General features: G+C 38.3%; 1 protein-coding gene across 3 annotated transcripts; it reads left to right on the top strand.

Annotated features, from left to right (window-relative positions):
* Positions 1–6,780: 6,780 nt before the first annotated feature.
* On the top strand, positions 6,781–25,317 carry LOC125466104 (insulin-like growth factor-binding protein complex acid labile subunit). 3 transcript variants are annotated; one of them, XM_048560248.2, is made up of 4 exons: positions 6,781–7,019; positions 14,581–14,766; positions 15,141–15,223; positions 17,130–25,317. In XM_048560248.2, exon 4 carries the CDS (start codon positions 17,493–17,495, stop codon positions 18,558–18,560), a length of 1,068 nt encoding a protein of 355 aa, XP_048416205.1. In that variant the 5' UTR covers positions 6,781–7,019; positions 14,581–14,766; positions 15,141–15,223; positions 17,130–17,492; the 3' UTR covers positions 18,561–25,317. The 3 variants fall into 3 exon arrangements, with proteins under 3 accessions (XP_048416205.1, XP_048416204.1, XP_048416206.1); XM_048560247.2 differs by lacking the exon at positions 15,141–15,223; XM_048560249.2 differs by lacking the exons at positions 14,581–14,766; positions 15,141–15,223.
* Positions 25,318–26,025: the final 708 nt, after the last annotated feature.

The raw sequence follows: 26,025 nt of genomic DNA, 5'->3' as shown, positions 1-26,025 counted from the left end.
GGCATACAGTGTTTTGGCTTTTATTAATAGAGGGATCGAGCTCCAGAACCAAGAGGTTATGCTGCAGCTGTACAAAACTCTGGTGCGGCCGCACTTGGAGTATTGTGTACAGTTCTGGTCACCGCATTATAAGAAGGATGTGGAAGCTTTGGAAAGGGTGCAGAGGAGATTTACTAGGATGTTGCCTGGTATGGAGGGAAGGTCTTACGAGGAAAGGCTGAGGGACTTGAGGCTGTTTTCATTAGAGAGAAGGAGGTTGAGAGGTGACTTGAGACATATAAAATAATCAGAGGGTTAGATAGGGTGGATAGGGAGAGCCTTTTTCCTAGGATGGTGACAGCGACCACGAGGGGGCATAGCTTTAAATTGAGGGGTGAAAGATATAGGACAGATGTCAGAGGTAGTTTCTTTACTCAGAGTAGTAAGGGAATGGAATGCTTTGCCTGCAACGGTAGTAGATTTGCCAACTTTAGGTACATTTTAAGTCATCATTGGATAAGCATACGGATGTACATGGAATAGTGTAGGTTATATGGGCTTGAGATCGGTATGACAGGTCAGCACAACATCGAGGGCCGAAGGGCCTGTACTTTGCTGTAATGTTCTATCTGTTAATTCAATGGCAGTAAACTAACACATTCCCACTAGTTTTTTGCTTTTAACTCAAACTTACATTTAAGGGTAACATTTTCCTGAACAATATGTGGTGATTTGTGACAGGTGGATAAATCTTGAAAGCCTGTTTTCAATTCAGAATAATCAAAGATCGATTTTAGTTTAGAAAACCCATTGGAAGTATTTTATATTAATTTGGAACAGACCTGATGCAATGGTAGTAGATTTGCCAACTTTAGGTGCATTTAAGTTGTCATTGGATAAGCATATGGACGTACATGGAACAGTGTAGGTTAGATGGGCTTGAGATCGGTATGACAGGTCGGCACAACCTCGAGGGCCGAAGGGCCTGTACTGTGCTGTAATGTTCTATGTTCTATGTTCTAATATTAACAATACCTTCATTAGTTGCTGCTCACATTGGAGTGATGATCAGGTGCTTGGGGTGGGGGTAGAAATGTTACTTCTGTGTTGGTCAATGTTTGTTTGTCTATACAATAAGAACAAATGTAACGTAAGCCTTTCTTGCATCCTTCTGTACGTACATTCAAATTCTGTGGCACTTGGGGATTGCTTACTTCCTACATGGTCAATCCTGTGAGAGATCAAATTTTCTTCATAGGAAAAATCTTTAAGAACTGTTTCAAAAGGCCCTTATAGACTGTTGAAATTAGTACAGGAAGCTTTACATACAAAAACAAATGTTAAGCCTGAACTAACTTCTTAATAGCTACTTATAAATATATTTTTATTTGTAAAATGTCAGTTATGTTCTAACCAGTCATCGTGTATGTTTTGCTATTTTTGATGTTCATTAGAAATTAATTGTCCAAAGTTTAAGAAATTGGAATGAATAGTTTTGAATGTGGTAGTTGTCATCACACTGAAAAATATTATTATGCAAATTGCCAATGTAACATGCATATACTCAGACCTGAGATTTGTTGGCATGGAGTATTATAAGTAAATGGATGTCCCATAGCAATGCGTGCGGGGAGGGGGAAGCATTCGGGTCAAATGTGGGATCAGTTCTTGTTGCAAGATTAGACCAGTGCATACAGACACCATTCAATCCATCTTAAAGTTGAATATTCCATTTTCTTTTTAATACTGCCTTTATAGACTCCCACATTGACATTTTTATATTAGAAATTCCACCTGCAAATTTGTCTTCTGTAACTGCACTGCAATTATGATGTGCTATGTTTTGGCAATCAGTGTGGACATTCAAATGTACAGTGGAAGATATTGATAAGTGTATCAAATGTGCATTTTTCATACTTTGTTTGCCAAGTTGACATTAATTTATTCCTTGACCAAACTGGATCATTAGTATTAGAAATAATATAAATTGGGATTAGAGTACTATTAAGCCAGATGCTTAAAGTTTTAGGCATAGCTCTATATTGTAACTGCTAATTCTACAGCTCTGGTTTTGAGGGCCTTTATCAATATGATGTGGTCAGTCAGTATGATAGGCCCTTCTTGATTAACCACCACTGAACACTACTTGATAGTGAGTTTCTGGTTTCAAGTACCTTCAGTCTGTTTCTTTCCAACTTCTCGGGTTACAGTTTCCACAGTACGATTTGACCTTATCACTTTCAAAGTCTTGGCTTGAAATCAACCACTTTTTAGTATATTTGCTGAGAGGTGATTTAATAGTTCCTTGCACAAGAGATCCTAGCTATAAAACTGCTCCTCTTTCATAAGACTGGATGGAAATACCTGCTCCTTTAACATTGTACTGATGTTTTTTTGCATGTTTTCTTGGTGAGTCAAGTTCTCTAACCCGCACATGCACATTTAAATCATTAAAAGGGTGTGTCATTTTATATTAAAATGGGTTGAAATAACAATATCCTTGTGCAGAAGATTGACACGCTGTGTAAATGAGCTATCAATTCCTTCAGAATCCTTTTTACTCCTGGATTCACTCACCTTCCATGTTAGTAACTAATCTAGTTTTAAGAAACATACTTCGTTATCTAAATAAAAATTGAAAGAACTGCAGATGCTGTAAATCAGAAATTAAAACAACTTGCTGGAAAAGCTCAGCAGGTCTAGCAGCATCTGTGAAGAGAAATCAGAGTTAATGTTTCGAGTTTGGTGACCCTCAGAACTGATGGTAGCTAGGAAAATGTTGGTTTACATATAGAAGGTAGGTTGGGGTGAGGAGGCAAGGAGTAAATGATGGGTGGGGATAGAGCTCAAGAGGGAGAAGAACAGTTGGACAGACGAAGAAGTCAACGATCTGGCTGGGAGGGTGAATAGCTGTTAATGGAGACTGTTAGTGGGTAATGATTGGTAGTGTGAAAAGGCCGATTGGGATAACAATGCCTGGTGAGTGGAGTAAGGGGCTAGGACATGGTGGAGTTTAAGCCCTAAAATTAGTAAACTCTATGGTGAATCTGGAGGGCTGCAAGGTCCCCAAACAGAAAATGGGGTTTTGTCGTTCCAACTTGCACTGAGCTTTGCTGGAACACTGCAGCAAGCCTGAGACAAGATGTTGGCCAGGGAACAGGGTGGTGTGTAAGAGTGGCAGGCAACTGGAAGCTCGGGGCCTTTTTTGCAGGCAGAATGTTGGCGTTCTGTGAAGCAGTCACCCAGTTTACACTTTTGTTTTCCATAATGTGGAGGAGACCACATTGTGACCAGATTGTGGGAAGTGCAGGTCAAATGCTTGAAGGTATGTTTGGGCTTTTGGATGCTGGGGAGGAAGGAGATAAATGAGCAGGTGTTACACCTTTGGCAGTTGCAGGGGACAGTGCCATGAGGCTGTCGGGGGGTCTGGGGGGGACTGGGATGTTGGAAGTGAAGGAATAATGGACCAGTGTGTCCTGGAGGGAACAGTCTCTGTAGAAGGCAGACAAGGGAGAGGAGTTGAGGGGAATATGTGTCTGGTGGTGGCATCTTGCTGGAGGTGGCGGAAATGGTGGCTGATGATCTTCTGGATGTGGATGCTGGTGGGATGGTAGGTAAGGAGAAGTGGAATCCTATCGCTGTTGCAGGAGGAGGCAGGGAGTGAGGGCGGAAGTGAGGGAGATGAGTCAGACCCGGTTGAGGGCCATATTGACAACAGCACTAGGGAAACATCAGTTGAAGGAAGAGGTGGACATTTCGGAACTAGGAGAATGAAACTGAGTCTTCTCAGGAATTAGGGAGCAAGAATGTATAGCCCAGGTAGCTGTGGGAGTTGGTAGGTTTATAGTGGCTATTAGTGGCCAGTCTATTCCCAGAAAGGGAAACAGATGTTGAGGAAGGGAAGGGTGGAGTCAGAAATAGACTGGGTGGAAATTGGAAGTGAAATCAATGAACGTTTCCAATTCCAGTCAAGAGAAGGAAGCAGCACCGATAATATGATCGATACATCAAGGAAAGAGTTGTGGGTGGGGGCCAGAATAAGACTGGAACAAGAAATGTTTCACATTCCCCACAAAGGCACAGGCATAACTGGAGTCCATGAAAGTGCCCATGGCCAACTTTGACAAGGGACCTTCCCCGCAACTACTGAAGGTGTAATACCTGCCATTTACCACCTCCTTCCCCAATATCCAAGGGCCAAACATACCTTTCAGGTAAAGCAGCACTTTACCTTCCCACAATCTGGTTTACGGCATTTGCTGCTCACAGTGTGGTCCCCTACCCGCTGGGGAAACGACGCGTACACTGGGTGACTTCTGCACCAAACATCTGCTTAAAAGGCCTTTGAGCTTCCCGTTGCCTGCCTCTTTAACAGACCACCCTGTACCCTGGCCAACATCTCTATTTCAGGCTTACTGGAAGGACAACACTTCATTTTCTGCTTGTGAACCTTGCAGCCCTCCAGACGTAATATCAAGTTGAATAATGTTAGGGCCTGAACTATCTCACGTCCTAGCCTGCTACCCCCCACACCAAGCTTTATTATCACATAGTCTGCTATTGCACACTGATGATTGTTACCCACTAACAGTGTCCATTAACAGCTATTCACCCTCCCAGCCACATCATTATCGACTTCTTTATCTGTCCAACTGTTCTTCTCTCTCTTCAGCCAATCCCCACCTTTCATTTACTCCTTACCTCCTCCCCCCATCCTATCTTCTATATATAAACCAACATTTTCCTAGCTGCCTTCAGTTCAAAGGAAGGGTCATCGGACCCAAAACATTATCTTTGATTTCTCTTCACAGACGCTGCCAGACTTGCTTTTCCAGCAACTTATGTTTTTGACACTTCTTAATATCACAGGTATAACTGTACAATCTTAACTCTTGTAATTTTTCTGAGATATAGACTTCAATTTCACAATTACTGTTTTAATTATGCAAGACAATGACGTGGTATAAGAAGCTTTGTCAAAGAGAGTAGAACAACTGCCAAATGAAATTGTATTAAACTAGGACTTGTATTAAAATGCCATCCAACACATCTGTATTTTACAATGTAACTTCAACTGTATTTATCAAAATGATACATAGAGTTCAAGCTCATTAGTGTGGAATGTCATTCAACTTAATTAGGCATTTTTGGTATGTTTAATAACTTTCCTCATTTAACCTAAAGTGTCTCAGGTCTTTACTAATGAAAGGGACACAGACAGATCAGGAGGAATGCAATTATATTGTTGATAACCAGCCACTAGTAGGTCCATGGTATGTCTTCATTTCCTTTGCTAACATTAATTCTAACAAATCTACCTTAAGGACCCATTTAAGGCAGTTTACTGGACATTATCCTGACAACCTACTCCTAAGATGGACGCAGAGGTTCTGAACATTAATTTTGATCGTTTTAGTAGGATCTGAATTCCAAATCCCTACTTTACCATCAACTCATTTGATCTTGGTTAAGTGACTATTCTTTTTACATGAGTTTGCTCAGTAAGTATTGGGTAAATAATTCTGTGGTAAGAATATCACTGCTGAACCTTTCTAGCAGTGGATCTTTGGCGATAAACCTAAAAGCAGTTCCCCATCCCCTCCACCCTTGATACCATTGACTTATTGAAGCCATTTATCATATTGTCATCAACATCCTAGCTGTAATAACCAGCTTGTATTAGAAAATGATTCAGATTTGGTATTTCTAGATTGATCACTGCATTTACTAAAAGTCTTTGGAAGAGTACGCACTGAAAATTCAAATCCTTAATAGAATAGCTAGTCATTACACCAATTATTAAACCAAAACTTTGGAACAAAAATAGCAGTTCTACATTTGGTTATTGTAAACAACGTAATCTTTATTTTCCCTTGCTATCAATAGCAGCTCTGAATTGGTGACTCATGGGATGATGCTGATGGTGTGATGGCCATTCTTCAGGTGTCATAATGAATGTGCAATGGTATTTGACCATGGAAGCTGAGAAACACAAGCCTCATCAGCTGTTCATGGGATACACACTTCCACTGAGAAACATTAGACAACAGCTCAACATGGAATATATTATTTCCTCATTCCAAACCCTACTGCAGTGACCCTGTCAGCTGAACTCGGTGAACTTGGCTTTAATACGGAAACATACTGTTCCCAGTAATGACGACAAGACCATCTTCTACTTAGTTAAATAAATTAGTCTGTTTACTGTCTATTTGACCTAATTCTCTAAAGGGGAGTGTTATCTCCTCTTCCTTTTCAAAAGGCAATGCCACTTTTTTTTGCTGGTGTACAATTTACAATACAGCATTTTGTTAAAATGGCAAATTATTCATTTAGCTAAACAGCTTAAAAGGGAGGGAACATTTCTATGAATGCCACCAAGCAGAAGGATGGTCAATAGCATGGACCTAAACTGATCCATGATTTGTGGGCCACACGAAAGAAATTGTAATGCAAAACAAAAGACTTCTGACAAAACAGCAAAAGATGTCCTTTAACAGAAGACTTTTTTATTGTTCTCAGAAGATTACCGGACTAATGAAACTTGGAAACCATTTTTTTGAGTATTCTTTTCTAGCTATTTCAAAACTTGTTAATGTACAAATTCTGATAATATAATAACAATGAATAGTTTACCCCCAAAACCATTGGACTGTAACTTCAGAAGCACAATAGCAGTCACATAATGCTCTTAAGTAACCCTTTATTACTCATTTACCAGTGTCAATTGACCTCTACCATGTAACTGAGCTCTGTGTACACATAGGCCCTCAATAAATAATTTCAAGTATTACACAGGCAAACAGATTGCTGGCAGTGTACTTACACTGGCAGCCCAACTAAAATTAACCAAATTTTAGTTGCAGATCTGATTACAAATATTACATTTCAAGTCTTTCATGGATGAGTAGATATAGGCACTGGCTTTACAGCATTCTCACTTGTCTCTTCGAGTCCTGTCATTCTCCTTGAATGTTGAGAATGCTAGATGATGGAGATCTCATCATTTGGATCTTGCCAGAATTGTTTTTCTCTAGATGGTAAGACCTAACTTACAGGTTCTGAGATTGGCTTTCTGATGTCTTTGTATGTATCTATCTTCATTTTGGGATGTCCATTACTGGTGATTTGTGTTCAGTGACTACGGAACAGTGTCTTCTGTATGTGGGATCCTCACTGTGAGCTACATGGATGCCCCTGTTAAGCTGAGCTCTCGGCGTACATGTGAGCCGGATAGCATTAAATGCACAGACTTTCTGATATAGAAACAAGAGATTAGGGTAATCTTAGAGTGAAAATATAGTAATTGATAAAATAAATTACCATTGTTTAGTTTGAAATTGAAATCATTTTTACAGATAATTTGTCTCTACAATCACTTTTCACCAACATTTTTTGTCTAAGCAGCAGTCATCATTACCCTTCCTTGCTTGACAAGGCTTTTATTTAAATTTTCAGTATGATTATCAATAGCAGTAGAGCGTAGATCATATTCTCCTGTACACGGAGGCTGAGCAATTCTCAGCTGAGCGGGAATAGAACTGTGTTGTTGGAAGCGACATGCTTGTAAATTACTGCTGAGAGCCATAGCAGGTATTCGTTCACACTCTCAGATGTGCAGCTCTGCTGCTGCCCACAGATTCCTTAGAAATTGGTGTTTTCATTTAACAGCATCCACTTAACTCATTTGCACTGCTGTTTAAAAATGAGACCCTAGATGCGGGGAGAGGAAACGGGGGGGTTGCTGTTGTCCTGGAATTTCTATGTGGAACGTTTGCAAAATTCCTTGAGATCAAAGTACATTGCAATTTTAAAAGCAATTGTATTATTTGCAAATTGCAATTACAGAATACTTGAGTTTTTTGGAAGCAGAAGAAGAACAAGACATTTTAATATGGATTAATTCTGCCAACTTTGCTTCTTCAGAAATGTTTGTTAGGTTAAGGCAATAGCACTATCTATTTTTATACACTTTTGTGATATGTGCAATTTTAAATAAAGGTATATAAGAATGCATTTTGTATCTGCAACATGCTCACTATAAAGCAAGTTGTGATCTAGTTGTAGGTTTTTAATTTTGAAAATGCAGTCAACCCATTCCTTTTAGCACAATTCACACAACGTTACCTATTGGTACACAGCCTGAAGTCAGTTCTCAAACTATTAGCAATAACTTCAATAATTAGCACTGAAAAGCTTTATGAAATTTACGCAGCATTCCTTTGGATACAATGCTCGTACTTTGAGTTGGATATTAAACATTTACTCATATCATTAACTTAACTCATTTTATTATCCAGCTGTGGAGAGTAATAAAATGTCCAGTGTGGATTTGAGATTTTCCGAGTTTTATTAAGGATCTCTTTTGCTATAAGAATGTTGATGTGTGCCACTAACTCAGTGATAAAATTAAATATATATTTCGCTATATATTCCAAGTTTATAAAACACCAATTGGGCTAAACTGTTTCTTACCTGTCTAACTAATTAGCTTGTTCTGATATGAATATTCAACTATGTTCGCCATAACCAAAATTGTCATTAACCAATTGCATACCAAGTCCGTGAATAGTTAATTGTTTAAGTTAATGTTGCATAGTTTTTGATGGATCATGTGAGCTGAATGAATGAATGTAATAGATACTGGTATATCACAGTTACATAAATAATGGATAATTTTTTTTGTTCAAGTTTTTTCATGATAGATTTTCAATCAATCCATTCTTCATCTCAAGACCATTAAAGGTCCTTATCTTTATTTGCAGAGGTTTATAGTGATATACCACAGGATTTCCTGTGGGCTTTAGGACTTGATGTCAGGACTAAATTGGGAATTCACACCTCAATTGCTGGGAGACAGAACAAAGGGCTGCTTTTCTGGAGTTGATCCATGAATGGTCATCTTCCATCTTGCTGTTTGATTTAGGCACATTCATGATACAGCCAACCCAATTGTGGGGAGATTTAGGAACCACTTAGTCAGATTGAGAATGGGAGGAAATTCCTTTTAAAACATTCAGAACAGTCAAGAAGGAGGGTTCCTCCATTTGGAGCAGAAAGCTCTCTGGCTTTCTGTTTGGGAGAACAAGGTGTCACTCTGCAGCCAGCCAAATGCCAGCAACTACTTTCAATGGCTCTTGAGGTCTGTATATATACACACAGGTTGACTGCATGGCTTTGCAGTGAAGAACTAACTCTCATTTTGCCCACCTCCCAGAAACCTAATGCATTGGCGTAGTAACCCACAGCAATGTGGTCCCTGCTATTTTCCTAGAAATCCATCAACCTCATCTGAAACCTCCAGTCCTACAACATGCAGAGCAGACAAGATAGACATCAAAAATGTTAAAATGATGTTCACAATTATTGAAAGTAGGCTAAGAATATTGGGATATTCCTATCTGAAGTATGGTAATATCTCCCAGACATAACTAACTCAGCAACTTAACTTCAATCTAGTGGTTTATTTACTTTTTTACTTCACATTCTTTCAAACTCGACTCAAGAACTGATTCAGAGATAAGATCTGCAAATGCTGGAGAATCCAAGATAACAAGCTGTAGAGCTGGATAAAAAAGGCAGGCCAAGCAGCATCTTGGGTGCAGGAAAGCTGCTCATCCTAAGCAGTTATCTCAAGAACTGATTCAGATGGGTTAGCTGCTTAACTAACGGCTATGGTCACAATGTTGCTAAGATGTTGATTTTGGAATGTAGATATTTTCAAATAAACCTGTTCAAAGATGTTTTTACACACCTCTGGAGCATGAACCTGGGCCTTCTGGCTCTGAGGCAGGAGAATTGCTGAGAATTACCTGGATTGTTTACTGGGTGGAGTGCAACCTTAGCGTAGGGAGACAGATTTAGATAATGATCAATGTAGTTAATTATTTGAAATTTCAAAGAGGGTAGCATTCATAAGACACTCAATGACATTAAAACAGGCCATTGTACATTAACTTACTGGAATTATTTGATAAGTTAATTAGTTGATCGCTTTTAAATATTTGTATGCCCGGCTTGTGGGTGTCAGGCCTGCTAGACATGACACTGTTTGACGTTCAACAAAGCAAAATACATTGATTTCAGACGTCAATTTTTGAAAACAGTGTACAATTGAGAATGTTTGAACATTTTTTTTTCTAACTTTCTCTCTGCCTCCCCCCACCCCCTCTCTTTCTTAATCCATACTCCCCACCTCCGTTTCTAGGTCTAATCAGATTTTAATTTGCACTGTATCCTTCTCAATCATTGTATTTTTCTTTATCATTAAATTCAATAAACTGAAGAGTTGGACAAAGGTAAAGTTGCCATAACTTTACCAGACCATAGGACATCTCCCATTATACAGACATCAATGGTGGTGGTTTAACCTGAGGGTGACCACACCTCAGGTGAGAGGTTGAGAGGGTGAATCTTTTTCATGGTAGTCTCAGTCAGTGTGGGAACTGAACCCACTGGTGATGTTTGTGATGCAGAATGACTAGCCATCTAGCCAACTGAGTTAACTGACCCCTGACAGATGGTGCGCAAGGTTCAAGATATCCCAAATGAAATATTGTTATGGTCTGCCATTACAAATTTGTTTTTCTAGCTATTTATGGAACAAATATAGCATGATCTGAAAAATAGGAAATATAGTCCAATCATATTCTTTGCTTGCACAGCCTTATTCCAGCAGTTTCCAGAATACATACACAATAGAGCCAGGTAGGCGTCAAATCCATCTTAATAACTGGACAATCATTGTAGTAGGAAATTGATGCTAAAACTTGGAACAATTGATACATTTGAGTAAATTCACTGAGTCTGACCTGATGAACAAAAAAAACCAAGACTTCTTATTCATTCATGGGACGTGGACATCACTGGCTGGTCTGGCATTTATTGCCCACTCTGATAATCCTGATTAGGTAATAGTGTGACTTTCTGACTTAAATTACACAATCAATGGTTAAACAGAATTTAGTTCTGAAGAAGTAATATTGACTCAATGTTATCTCTCTCCATAGATGCTGCCAGACCTGCTGAGTTACTCCACCACTTTGCTTTTATTTAAAAGAAACGTACATTGCTGTAAAGGGCAATTTAATGACCAACAAATGGTGGAAAATTACTGTTGCAAATTGTTCAAATGCATTTTGAGATATTAAATTGAAAGAAATGTAAATTGTTTTACATCTTAAATGATGTATCATCTTTGTTAAAGGTAGATATGATAAAATGCAAGAGGTAGTAAGAACTGCTGGTGCTGGAGTCAGGGATAAGTGTGGAGCTGGAGGAACACAGCAGGCCATGCAGCATCAGAGGAGCAGGAAAACTGACATTATGGGTTGGGACCCTTCTTCAGAAATGGGGTCTGACCCAAAACGTCAACTTTCCTGCTCCTCTGATGCTGCCTGGCCTCCTATGTTATCTCTTATTAATGACAAAATGCAATATGTGATGATTGATGACATTGCCAACCATTTTGACTTTTGTTTATAATATATGCTTGGAATGTTGATTACTTTACTGATGCTTTTTTTAATTGACACAGTTTGAATGTAGGATACAATTGTAAAGGTCAATGGGAGATTAGGTTCAACTCTGACGGCATTACTCAACTTTTTAAAAATTATTCAATATTGAGATTTGGAAGACAAACAATAAATTAGTTCAGTATTAGCAGGGATACATCCAGATTATGTTTCAATTTGATGAAATTAGGTAAGCAATCTGTTTATAGCAGTCTAGGGAAATCTTGTGATCATTCATAAGAGTAAATGGACTCAAATTCCCTCCTGTGCCTGCGTTCAATTGGTATCCAGTGTCTTGCTGTGCTGAGTATAAAAACAGATCAGAAGCAAAGGAATTCAGCAATTAATTTTGACATTGACAGAACAAAAGGTTAAGAATTTTGCTAAACTATAAGCAGAAATGTAAGTTATTCATACTGGATCTCATTATAATGGTGCTCACTATTGTCTCTAGCAAATTTATTTGTCACTTCTTAATCCAGATTCTTCTCTGTGGGTTTGAACTTGATTACATAACTTCCTCACTTGACATTTGGTGCCTGCTGCCTTTTTGTTTCCTAGAAGTTCAGTTTACTGTCAATTTTGTGATGTTATTGAGTGTTTTGTAGGATCATGGCCAGTGTAATCATAATCTCCCCAAATGTAAAGTAGTTGCAATGTACAGAGGGGTTTGGTGGCTCAGTGGTTAGCACTGCAGCCTCACAGCACCAGGGACCCGGGGTCGATTCCAGATTCGGGTAACTGTCTGTGTGGAGTTTGCGCATTCTCCCTGTGTCTGTGTGGGCTTCCTCTGGGTGCTCCAGTTTCCTCCCACAGTCCAAAGATGTGCAGGCTGGATGGATTGGCTATGCTAAATTGCCCATAGTGTTCAGGGGTGTGTGGGTTATATAGGGGATGGGTCTGGGTCGGATGCTCCAAGGGGCAGTGTGGATTTATTGGGTCAAAGGGCCTATTTCCACACTGTGGGGAATCTAATCTAATGATTTGGAATTAAATTTATTTCTCTGTTAAGATACTAATGTATATCTGAAAGTGGCAATATTTCATGTAAATTTTGACTCATTAATATTATTGCTGTTAATGACAAAGTTAGTTCATATTTTTCTTTTATTTACCCCACTTAAGATGTTCTGCAAGACTGGTCTTTTAGATTACCAGATGACACATGGGTTACCTGTCCTCAGATTACCTGTTTCTATCTCCATAGATAATTATCTGGTCTTTTCGCTTCTCTTGCCCTTAATGGCATAGAAATGATTCAGATGCAACCCCTAAGAACCCTTACACTTCATACTATGGTTTATATATTGTGTGTCAGCATTTCATTGGCCATAGATAAGTTTCAAACTCTGAGAGTCTTTACCCTATGAATTTCCTTTATTGCATTTGTCAGAATAACTGATGTATGGAAAAGTCCATTCTCACCTAGCCTCTCATTCTTACTTCCTCTCTCACATTTTAATTAACTATCGTTTCAGATATGACACCACTATAGATTTAGAAATTCCAGGTCCTATGACCCAGAATTGCACTTGAGGTATGAGTGGACAGCATGTGCCTCACTATGACTGCTTGTATGCACCTTTTGGTGAATGGCCTTATCACTTTCTAAGAGGACACTGAGGCCATTCAGAGAATACTCAAGCTATTTTCTTCATCTTTACATTAGACTTTGAGAATATTCCATGACATAAACAAACTGCTGGTTCAAGCACTGCTTCAGTAATGTGTTCAAACCCCATTCAGAGACTGAAAATAATCTAGGCTGGTTCTTCAGTGTAGTACTTGGGCACCACACTGTTAGTATATGTTTTGGATTAGGCATTAAACTGAGGCCTCACCTGCCAACTAAGGCGGATGTAAGAGGACCCATTAAATTACTCGAAGAGCAGCAGTGGAATTCCTTTGGCTCCCTGGCCAACCTTCTATCCCTAGAACAAATCATCTGGTCATTAATCTCACAGCATGGAATTTGGCTGCAGCATTTTCCATGTTATAGTGACTACTTCCAAACATACTTATTGGTGATGAATTGGTTTGAGATGAGATCAGTGCAATGCCATGCAAGATATTCCTGGAATTATTTTACTACGGTACTGGAAAAAAAGCTATTGGGTGTCATAAAATCAAAAGTCTATTCAAATCTGAAAATGGGTTCAATTCAGTACAGCTATTGTAGATTAAATTTACTCCTCATGATCCCTTTCATAGATTAAGTGGAAATAATCTGGCACAGACTTGATGTCATTCGTAGAAAATATTTTCATTGTTGGGCAGTTTATTGTGGATAAGTGGAGTTGAAATGCCCATCAGTCATGATTAAATGGCGAAGTGGACTCGATGGGTCAAATGGTCTTACTTCCACTCCTATGTCTTATGGTCTTAAAAAGTAAGAATGGGGAGAAAACAGAAATTTGGAGATTATGGAGCAATCTCATCCTACATCTCATTAATAACGTACCTAACTTCTTAAAAGATGAGAGATTCCAAGCTTGAAATAATCTTCTCCCTTATTCTTTTTAGCAAAGAGATGCAAGTAGGAAGTGAGTTTATTTTAATACAATTTTCTTGTACATTTTTATTAAAACTAGAAACGAAACTAATTAAACTTGCTCCCTGTTTATTTTATTTGACACAATAAAAATGGCATGTACAACCAAACACACTTTTCTTTTTAAGAAAAAACTGCTTAAATTAACTTTAAGTTAAAATAACTTAAATTAACTTAAAATACTCAACAGTATTTTAAACTCCAAATGGAGATAGAACATGACATTTACAGTACCAACAGAAAAAAGTCATGGGAGAAAATTAACTGTAGCTGAGTTAAATTTTATTTGTGAACATTTGTGTGCATCAGTTCATTGGTTCCTTTGACCACTGCAATGTACTCCAACCCAACTAGACTGGAATTTCTTACTGATTTTCAAATCTTCCCTATACCTATGCATTGGTGAATGGCAATGTGTCTCACAGATTGTATATTTGATATGACTAGAACAAATGTTGCATAATTATAGATGTAAAATACCCGAGCTTTGAATAATTAATCTCAATTGATTAAAGTACTGTAATCTTAATATAGAAGTAGATGTCAGTGAGGATAGAAGTCTCCAGCCATAGGATGTCATGCGATCACATCAGAGAGACATGTCCCATAAAAGCAGAAGTTCATTGGAAGGAATTTCACGTGACAGTCTTGACTGTATAAAGCGATCAGCGGTATAACAAAACCATCAGACTGGAAGCAGCTTCTGTCCTGCAGAGTCGGGTAAGTGATAAACTTGACGGACTGTATAGCATCTAAACTAAGATAGCTCTAATTAGTTATGTATTACCAATCTAACCTTGTATTGAGAAATAAAAAGTATTTAAAGATGCTGTAAATCTGAAATAAACACAAAGCACCGGAGAAACACAGTGCCAGTTGTCATCAGTAGAAAGTACTGATTTTTTTTTGAGACACAGACCTTGGAAAATAATAAACAGATGATTGGTACGTTCATTTAATCCTCCCTTCCTGAGATTATATAATTAATCTGCCATATGTCACCGGAATTATTTTGGTTGTTTGAACTGATTACTTAGAAAAGGATCGAAATGTAAGTAATCATTTCTTGATGTTTATTTAATATGCTGTTCCAGATCAATTCTGAAGGATGTTACCAACAATTTGGACATCTCACTGGAGGATGAAAGAAAAATGTCAATACAAATCAAAAAGCCCAGTAGGTTTTACAATTCAGCATTTATCTATACGACAATCAAAGGCAGTGCCAAACAAAAACAATTACGAGTGCCTTAAGATTTTTTCAAAACTATGTAAATGCAACATATAACTGCGTAATTTGCAGAGTACGTATTGAGATTGAGAGATGAAGCTAAAGAAAGAAATGCATTACAAATAATCAATATTTTAAACTGCCCTTTCTTTGATATCAATGTTGGCTGCAGAAAATGGCATGCAAGCAAGTCGAAAGTGTACGTTACTGAGGTTAACCATATCAGTATCATTTTATTTCCGGAAACTACCTTGCGCTATATTTGGAAGCTTATCGCACAAACTGCAGCACTATCCTGGTGCACAACTGCACAAATCAACTTTCTTGTTCTTTAAGTCAAAAATATCTAAGTCACAAAAACAAGTTTTGGTTTATACATTCCTATCATACGTTATTGGTCAAAGATAATTATGAATGGGAACCTATACTAGAATTACACAATTGTACGGCACAGAAAGCTTCCAGGTTCGTTGCATCCATGAGGTGCTGTGAAAGGGTTGCCTATTTATCCATTCACCTATCCTTTAATCAAATATTAATTTTTCCAAATATTTATCATTCTCTATTATTATTGTAGAATCTGCTTCCACCACTACAAACATTTCAATAGAAAATGTCCAATAGCTGTCTGCATCAAAATCTGTTTCCTTTGTTCTTTTCATGATTTTAAATGTCTTTGTTACAGTTAATGTCCTAATGAACTAATGAAAACTTGTTTTGACTATTTAGTTTATCAAAACAGTACTCAAGTTTGAACGTATGAACTGGAACTCGAGGCATCTACTATTTGATGACAGCATCAGTTTATTTAGTTGTTTCACATCGCGAAAAATAATCTTGTGAATCACTTCTTGGTCCTTTACAAGCGGACAATTCCCAAAGTTAAAGTGACCCAAACTAAATGCTATACCACCTCAGTCTAATGATTCCTGTACTGTGGATATTATCTCCTTTGTTGCCTATTGCCTCCCTAATGCACATTTTTTGTCAGCTTTAGGGGAAGTGATGGCCCAGTGGTGTTATTGCTAGTCGATTAATCCGGAGACCCAGATAATGTTCTGAAGGCCAGCTTTCGAGGTTCACCACAGGCGATGATAGAATTTAATTCCAGATCTTTGAGATTGAATTTAAGAGTGTACTGATGACCGCACAATCATTGTCGATTATCGAAAAAAAATCTGGTTCACTAATCCCTTTTAGGGAATGAAACTGCCGCCATTACCTGGTATAGCTCACATCTGACTCCAGACCCACAGCAGTCTGACTTTCAACTACCCCTTGGAAAATTAGGATAAGCAATATATGCTGGTCTAGCCAGTGATGTCCAAATCCTGTGAATGAATTTGAAAAGAAAACATTAAAATGTCTTCGTGCACCTGATGAAGAATGGGAAAAGGTCAGACATCAGCTTATTTGGCGGCAGCTTTCTGTACCTCAGTGAACATAAAAAAGTTGCCCATTTTTGGCCAGCACTTGTTGCCCTTGGCCTGAGTTCAGAAGGCAATATTTCAGAAGTCAGTTAACAGTGCACCACGTTGTTGTGGGTCTGGAGTCGTGTTAATTCGCTGAATTTACACTCCACCAGCGGCTTATGTCTCTCTCGATTGTTAGACAGGTCTCTAGATTAGGAGTCTAATGATATTAACATTTCGGGTCCAGTGAGCCTTCTTCAGAGCCCTCTTCACCAGACCCGAAACGTTAATTCTGCTTTCTCTCCACAGATGCTGCCAGGTCTGCTGAGTTTTTCCAGCAATTTCTGATTTCAGCATCCCCCAGTTCTTTGGGTTTGTTTTGAATGATGTTGTCAGTATAGCGCTTATTAAGAAGTGTGTTGTTTCATTCACTGTTACAGAGAGCGGGGACGCTGATTGAAGCATCAAAGTCCTGCGAAGTCAAGGACGAACTGACATATTCACTTCCTTTCTCTATCACAATTGTAAAAAGGCGGGCGACTGGAGATACAGAAAAAAGTTTTTTTTGTGCTGAATGAATGGGATAACAAAGCACTAAGATGGAAATGATACAAACCAAACAATCTATCGTATCTCAATGGTTCAAGTATTTGGCAAGCTTGTGGTTAAGGAAACTCCATTGAATGGGATCATAGATTTATAAAGGGAGACTTCACAAATCGTTAGCTCCCCTGCTTTGGAACTTGTTTCCCATTCTCTCAAAAAAGCCTCATCGTCCCAAAGCATCGCTGAAAGTTGAAGACATGCATCCGGTTGTGATCAGTTGCCTCGGGATGTTGATGAGCGTCCTCAAGATTGATGGGTTCAAGGCGTGTCCCCAACGCTGCTCCTGTTACGATGCCTCGCATTTCGTGGACTGTAAAGGGCGTTCTCTGAGCCACATTCCCAGGGATATTCCGCACAGCACCTGGATGTTAGACACCGGTACCAACAGCCTGAGGGAAATTCCCAGCCGTGCTTTCCACGGCCTCTGGGGCCTGAGGATCATCCTGCTGCCTCACAATCAAATCGAGCACATCCACCGGGGAGCTTTTCAATCTCTGTCCTTCCTGGAAAGGTTGGATCTGAATCAGAACCACATACAGCACTTGGCTGCGGACTTTTCGGACGGTTTACAGCGCTTGCTGGAACTGCGGTTGTCCAACAACTGGCTCGAGTACATCCACTACAACAGCATGAAGTCTTTCGAGCATTTGGAGAAATTAGACTTAAGTGGGAACAGAATCACTTCCATGGCAACAGGAGTTTTCAGGGGTTTGTATAAACTCCGCCACCTGTTGTTGAAAAACAACAGGCTGCATATCATTGAGGTTGGATACTTCTTTATGCTTCACAGCCTGGAAGCACTGCACTTGGAAAACAACAACATTGCAAGCATCGAAGGGGAGGCCTTCGCTTCCCTGCACAGCCTGATCCTCCTCTGTCTAAATGGAAACCACTTAAGCCACATCAAGTTCAAAACCTTCTTGAACATCCAGACCCAGGGCACTCACCTGCAACTTGCGGATAACCGCTGGGTTTGCAACTGTGACCTTCAGAGGGAGTTTGGGAAGATCTCCAGTATTCGCCATCTGCATGTGGACGATTACGGCAACATCAGCTGTTCAGAGCCCGGGCAGCTCCGAGGTGACCTGCTGATGACTGTAGACTCGCAGCTCTGTATCGCTGAGACTGCCACTGTGCTGATGATAACTGGGACAGTGCTGGTGACAGTCATCGCTGCCATTGTCATGGCCGAGAGAAACCGCAAGAAAAGCAGCAACAAGAACTGGAACGACAGTGAGGGGCCCTTGGATTCCCAGGAGAAGTGATGTTCTCTCCCCCCCTCCCCCGCTCCCCCCAATCGTCTAATTCAGAAGGCAGTTTCTACTGCCCACCAGATCCTAATAGCATCGACTTAATGTGGGATAACGCAAAATAAAGCAAAGCCTTTCTCAAATATGCTTATGAAATATTGAAATCGCCACTTTGAGCAAACATCGCCAACACTTCGCAGCAAATGTTCACGTGGTTCTTTCACCTGTTGACACTAGGGCAAATAATAATGGGAACTTTTGGAGATGAGTTTGATCCTTATTGTTTTACCTTTAACGGGGATAGACTTTACTTGGGGTCAAAGGGCTATTTTGTTCGAAAAAGCTGTCATAGATCAAGCAGTCGGAGAGAGAGTAATGGAGAAGGCCATTGTGCCTGTGAGGCTCATCAAAACCAGGCGCAGGCCATTCAACCCTCGATCATCTTCAATATAATCATGGCTGATCTCATCTCTGCTTCAACCCCACTTTCATGCCCACTCTCCTTAAACCTGTTACTAATGAAAAATATGTCTGTACTTTCCTTAAATTTACTCAGTATCCGGCATCTTCTGCACTCTGCCTGGTGAATTCCATTGATTCCCTGTAAAACAATCCAGTCACTCTCAATTCTTCACTCTTAACCTCAGAATTCATTTCCTTCAAGTGCCCATTCATATTGCTTAGAGTAATTGATTAACTTGGTTTCCACCATTCTCATGCACAGTAAGCCCTAGGTCATTACTAATCACTGCAAAAAAACCCCATCCTCACTCCATCCCTGATCACAAATATTAAATTTAGATACAATTTATCCAAGATATAAGTTAGCTGATACTTTTTTAATTTTCCAATTTTCTTCCCACTGCTTTCTTACAATTTTATAGAGAATGAAAACAGGCAGTTGATTCATCTACTGCTATTGAGCACCTTCATGCAGTTTGGGCACTACTGCTCTGGAGTGGAGTCCCTTTGCCTGGGTGGTATAGGCAACTTAACAAGATAACTAAAATATACAAGAAAAGTTCAATGGACTACGTGTACAAGGTGAAATGATCAAGTCAGAGTTATATTCACTTAAGATGAATAGTTACTTAGTCAGAGTTGTGAGTTACATTGCAAGTTCTGCATCACTTGTAAAGCAAGGAACATTCAGCACTTTATATTTCTAGGTATAAGCACATTGCAGAGTCTTGTTCGACAACGTCAACATCTCATTAAATCTATATTTTTAGCAAAGAGTTAGCTCTCTGCTAATGCAAAATTGTTGCAGATGAATTTTAGCAAGTTTCCATCAATTGTTTTTCTTTAAAAAGTTTTCAAATTCACTTTTTACTGTAGATGTGAAGTTTAAGTAACAGAAGAGTGTGTTCTTGGGCTATGCATACCCATTATTAACAATGGAAGCATCACCAATTCACCCAAAACTGTACATGTTTTACTTAAATTCAAATTTGAAACTGCTTTGCATATCATTTGTACAGTACTTCATGGACACTTGAAAATACACCAATTTAAAAAAAAAGTTTTGATGCATTGTTACTGGTTCATAAAAGCTTTACCATTGATACTTCTTAAATCATAAAACTAATCTATGATTTATTTAGAAGTGAGTTTAACATAAAGAAAACAAAATGATCAAAATCATTCTTAAAAATTACTCGTATACTGCAATTTACATAATACCACATGGCCTCTTGGTCCATTGGACCAAAGTTGTGGTTTTGATTTTTATGTTTAATGAGAGATATTAGCATCGTTGATCAGACAGGTATCAGGGATCACTTAGTGGGATCATAATTTACTGAGATCAATATTCAGTGATGCTTCATTTAAAAGTTTTCCCATGATGGCCATGGTGAAGTACAGAACCATTTAGAAAATGTCAAATGATCACACCTGTTGCAGCAGAAGCAGCAACAGTACTGCACAGTTCCAGATTGTTGTAATACGGATCCTTCCATGTCCTCCATTTTCTTGCAATCTTAAAGAAGACTTCAAGTATGTTTTCCTCAACAAATGTTAATTGAAAAGAGCCCTCAATTAGAAGAAGCAAATTATGTACTCTTTCCCAGCGTTTTGCACTTCAATAATTTCAACATTTTCCAACTTCTTGCTGCCCTAGACCATTCCTGCACTTGGCTCTGTTCCAAATGCAGTACAGTAATAGCAAAGGCAGTGCTAAGAAATTGATGCAAATAAAATTCTCTATAATTGGGCAATTATGGTAGCTAAATTCTCATTAGTTTAATCGATATAGGATATCATGGTGATAGTTTGGTTTATCACACTTCTTTTCAAAAAGCCCCAGTATAGCCCTGTACTCCTGTACCAAAATATTTTTGCTGTCCCTTTATTTGGAGGATTATTTAATTGGCCTAGTCAACTCAGGAGGTCATGATGACCATTTTGGTATATCACATTCCACATCAGAAAGCTCCAGCAGGGTTCCACAAGTAAATATGCTTCACACACCCACACACAACTTGTCCATTTATAGCAGATTGAATCTTGATTCTTTTTTAAATGATAAAACACAGTTTTTAATTTAATCCAGATCCTTTGACCTAATCAACAGGATTAGTTTAAATATTTTCTTTTTAAGTAATCACTAATACCTTCATGCTATTTAATCTTAATTTATTTCTTCAATATTTGGTTCACAATTAACATTTTGATTTTATCCTTAGTGAGTAAATTATCTTAACATATTCTTTGGAAAAAAAGAAGTAATTACTGAAGATCCCATCTCGAACATAAATAGTCCACTCATCTCAATTAAGCAAGTAAGATACTAGTGTATTCACAAAAAAATGTACAAGAGTGTGTACAAAGTCATCACTGCAATTTATTATTTGAGTTATTGCAAAATACAGCAATATACTTAAACATATAACAGGAATATTACCATCCAACCATAAATAGCACTATCACCAGTATTAAACAACCCCCCCAACACCAGCAAATGACAATAACTAAACAAGTTACATCAGTCCCTTGACCTAATATGCTCCTGGTGCAGTAGCTTGATTGTTGATGCATTTAAGATGCATAGGAAATGATGCATTCATGAAATATCTGTGACTGAGCACCTGAGTATACAATGACTGAATTAAATATTCATATGTTTGTTCTTTATCATAAAATCTATTCATAAAATGTGTGAATGTATGCATTATATAAAATTGCTTCATAAAACACATCCATGAATTTATACCTCTATTATTTTATGAAAAGAGTCTATGAATGTACATTTATACCCATATCAGTTTTATAAAATGTATGCAAATATACAGCTGGATTAGGTAATACAAATGATGCAGTAAATGTGAGATGTATATAAACAATGGAAAATGTGTAGACAGTATATCAAGGAAATCATCCTATAGCTTTTCTAGCAATTGTTTTCAAATACATTACGTTAGTGTTCATTTGTCTCTTCATCCAACAGTTACAGTTCATATTTAGTTAGTGACTATTGCAGGTCATTAATGAAGTGTGGCTTCAATGTCAAAAACTATAACATAAAATGTACTCTGCACAGATTTAAAACAGGCTGCTGTTTTGGTTAAAAGAATAACACATATCAATTACTCAAGATATTGATTGACCAAGAGCCATATTGAACCATTGCTGTCAAATGATTTGATTCTACTTTAGAAAGTCATGTTTATTGAACTGACAGTGTTTGGTATAATTTAGTTTTGAAGAGAACATTTAAAGCTAATAGAACAATGATAAGTCGATTAAAAACTGGGATTATGTATCATAATGACAGAGTTTGGTACATTATACAATCTCAGGTGGACTACTGGGTGGAATATTGACTGAAAATGAAGCATTCTTTGGCGAACAAGAGAAAATAATATTCATTTGAAATTTCAATTTTTGTCAGGTGAACATCACTTCCCAGTCAGGTTAGGGCAATGATGATGAATATTTTGAAAAGTTTTCTCGACAAGCTCTCAGTTATCAATTACAGAGTAGCGAAAGAAAAAGGGAAATTGATATTTTATGGAAATGCTGCTATTAAAAACTCAACTAATGATATGCAGCTTTGGGTAACAGTGAACAGATGGGTAAAGACAGTACGCAAAAACAAAGTTGCTGGGAAAGCCCAGCAGTTCTGGCAGCATCTGTGAAGGAAAAAACAGAGTTAACATTTCAGTCTGGTGACCCTTCCTCAGAACCGAGTAAGACAGTGTTTATTGGTTTTCTCACGGCACATGAGAACAAGGGCAGCGCACTTGTGGTCTAAATGGAAGGTCCACTACAGCAGATTGGATCCCTTGAGTTGTTACATCCTTGACCAATGTAAAATGGCAATTCAGAATTGGCTGAGAGGCAGAAAGCAGAGGGTGAGAGTAGGGGGATATTTCTATGACTGGAAATCTCATTTCAGTGGAGTTCCACAGGGCTCGGAGCTGTTGCCCTTCTAATGGTGGTGCACATTAATAATTTGGAGTTAAAGCTAGGGAGTATGATCAAGAAGTTTGTGGATGACGCAAAAGTTGGAGGTGTGATAAATAGTGAGGAGGATAGCCATGAACAGCAGGCGAATAGCAACAGGTTGCTCTGATGGACAGAGCAATGGAAGTGACATTCAACCTGTGAGTGTGAGGTAAACATTTTGGGAGTGCTAGAAAGGAAAGAAATGACACTGTAATGGTAGGAACCTAGAAATTACGGAAGGTCAGAGGGACCTCGGTATGCATGTTCACAAATCCCTGAAGGTAGCAGGGCAGGTAGATAATGTAGTTAAGAAGGCAGTTGGGATATTTGTGTCTATTAGTTGAGGCACAGAAGGCAACAGTAAAGAGAATATAGTCATGTAGCACAGTAGTAATGAATCAGGAGGCCCGGGTTCAAATTCCACCTGTTCCAGAGGTTATTAATAACATCTTTGAACTGATTGATTTATTAAAAGATTATCGACAACAGCGGGGGTGGGGGCGGCGGGTTAATGCTGTAACTGTATGAAATGCAAGGCAGGCCACAACAACAGCACTATGTGCAATTTTGGCCACCACATTATCGAATGGATGTGATTGCACCAGAGAGGGTGCATTATATTATGAAGGGTATAGACAAAATGGAAGGCACTTCTTCCATTAGTTGTGGGTTGAATAACTAGGGGGCATAAATTTAAGGTAAGAAGTAGAAGACAAACAGGAGAGTTGAGGAGAATTTTTTTCACCGAGTTCGGTAATCTGGAATCCACTGTCTGAAAGGGTGGAAGAGTCAGAAACCCTGAAATTGTGAGCAGTATTTAGCAGTATTATTCACTGATGTTGACAGTGTCTCTCGGACTATTAGCCATGAGCTGGAAAACAGAATTAGTGTTACATCTTTGAAGTAGACACAATGGGCTGAATGCTTCCTTCTGTGCTGTAAAAGTCAGTCTATTTTCACCACAATTAGCATATTTGTAATCAAAATTGTTCAGTGTAATTTTTTATGAACCGATTCTTAAAAAATTTATATTTCTAATGTTTATGCCAAAAGGAACAATATAAATTAAGAGGAAAAGCAGATAAAATGGCATAAAATTAGCACAGGTTTTGGAGTATGGGAAAGATAACAGTGAAGAGTCGCAAGGAGTACCATAAGAAAGTTGGTAGCAATTATCAAAATGAACATGATGCCAGTTGGGACATTGTGAAGACATTGACAATATCATCATGATCAGCTTTCAATAAAAATAAGGAGATGATGGTTCTGCTCAATAATTATTTTGTATTAGTATTTATAACAGACCAAGTCAGTGTGCCAGGCATTGCAAGGAAACTAACATTGACTTAATGACAGGGACTCACCAAAATTAACAGAAAAATAACTGTAATGAAGAAAATGGCAATAAGGAATGACAAATCCTTAGGACTGGATTTGTGTCCCAATGTTTTAAAGAACATTGTTATGTGAGAAAATCACAGCTGCACTCTTGCAAAGTTCTCTCAATTTGGAAACTGTTCCTTTAGAATGAATAATTGGGTACATCATACCACTATTTAAGAAATGTAACAGAGAGAACTATAGTGCTATAGCCCAGTTACCCTAACATGTGTAGGCAGTAAAGGAGAGAGTGACTAAGTAACTTGATTTTTGTCAACTGCTGAACAAGATTTAGCTCGGATTTGAATAGGGTAAGTCAAGTAGAACAGATCGGAATTAACGTGGTCAGGAAAAACCAAACTAGTGGGCAGTGGAGTATTATCAGCAAATTCAGATGTGTGGCTTTCCATCCCATCATCTAAACTGTTAATTACTGTCGGGATTAGTCGATGCCTCAAAGCAAATCCTGTAGGTCACTACTTAGTGACATGCTGTGAATTAGATTACCAATTTATTTTCCCCATTCTGTCTCCTGTTATTCAGTCAATCTGAAAATCAGATTAATAATTTATCCTCCGTTCCATGAGCTCCACTTTAGCTGGTGACATTGAAAAGGCTTCAGTTCTTCTCTAAAGTGCTATGGTGAAGAAAGGAACTTGATGCAAACATCATGGCCCATAATATGATGCCAAAATAATGGTAACAAAATCCAAAAGTCATCAAAAATGTCTTTGTGAAAATGGTATCTTGCTATCTGGCCTACAACTGACTTATATGAAATTGTGTGAATTTGTGCGGTGTATACAAAATAAATTCACCACATAAAGTTAAGTCTTGCTTGTTTCAGACTAAGTGCCCTTTGAAGGACGTCATAAGTTTTAACTACTGTAGCTTACGCTATCATTGTCTTGCAGTGAATATTAGCTGTTACAAATATGAAGTCTCAGCCTCTCAGAATTTAATCATTGATGGAGAGTTTTAAAAAATCTTTCACTTTTTTCCCCATGTCTCTTTACTTCGCTCTCTCCTAATGGCATCTTGCTTGCTTTTTCAATATTTATTTGCATATTTTACAATGAAATGAATATTCCAATGAATACTTTTAGATTTACACACTTTGAGTGACAGTGAAGATTGTTCCATCTGATAGGTTAAAGAGGTTCACTGTTGTTTGCCCTGTCTACACACAATTTTGAGGCACTGTAAGTTGCTGCTTAGAAGCTTGTGATTTATCTCTGACAGCTATCAGTATGATTACTGGCTACTCCTTCACAACTGAGTACAAAATTCAGCCTAATTCAGCATTATAATTTAAATTTCCTTCTCAGTCATCCTTAGTTTGAACTTTTGTCTGATTAAAGAGGTACTCATTTGCTACCTCTATTCACTCACTTCACACATGGCTCATTTTCATCAGTGTAACGTAATCAACTCCCACTTTCAGCAACATGCCATATTAAGTTTTTAAAATCTTAATGTGTAAGTGCAGGTGATTAAATATCAGACACCATAATATGCATGGTGATAGCAAATTATCTTCTTTTGTTAATATTTACAATATAATTTCAAGTTCTAGCATACAATACTTTCCTTAAACAGTATTGTTTCAGTAAGTTTGGTGAATAAAATCTGGTGTTTTTAAATCCCTTCT

Source organism: Stegostoma tigrinum, chromosome 31 (assembly GCF_030684315.1).
Source record: "Stegostoma tigrinum isolate sSteTig4 chromosome 31, sSteTig4.hap1, whole genome shotgun sequence".
Classification (NCBI taxonomy): Eukaryota; Metazoa; Chordata; class Chondrichthyes; order Orectolobiformes; family Stegostomatidae; genus Stegostoma; species Stegostoma tigrinum.
Note: the sequence above shows the minus strand (reverse complement) of the source record. Positions and strands in the feature narration are given on the sequence as shown.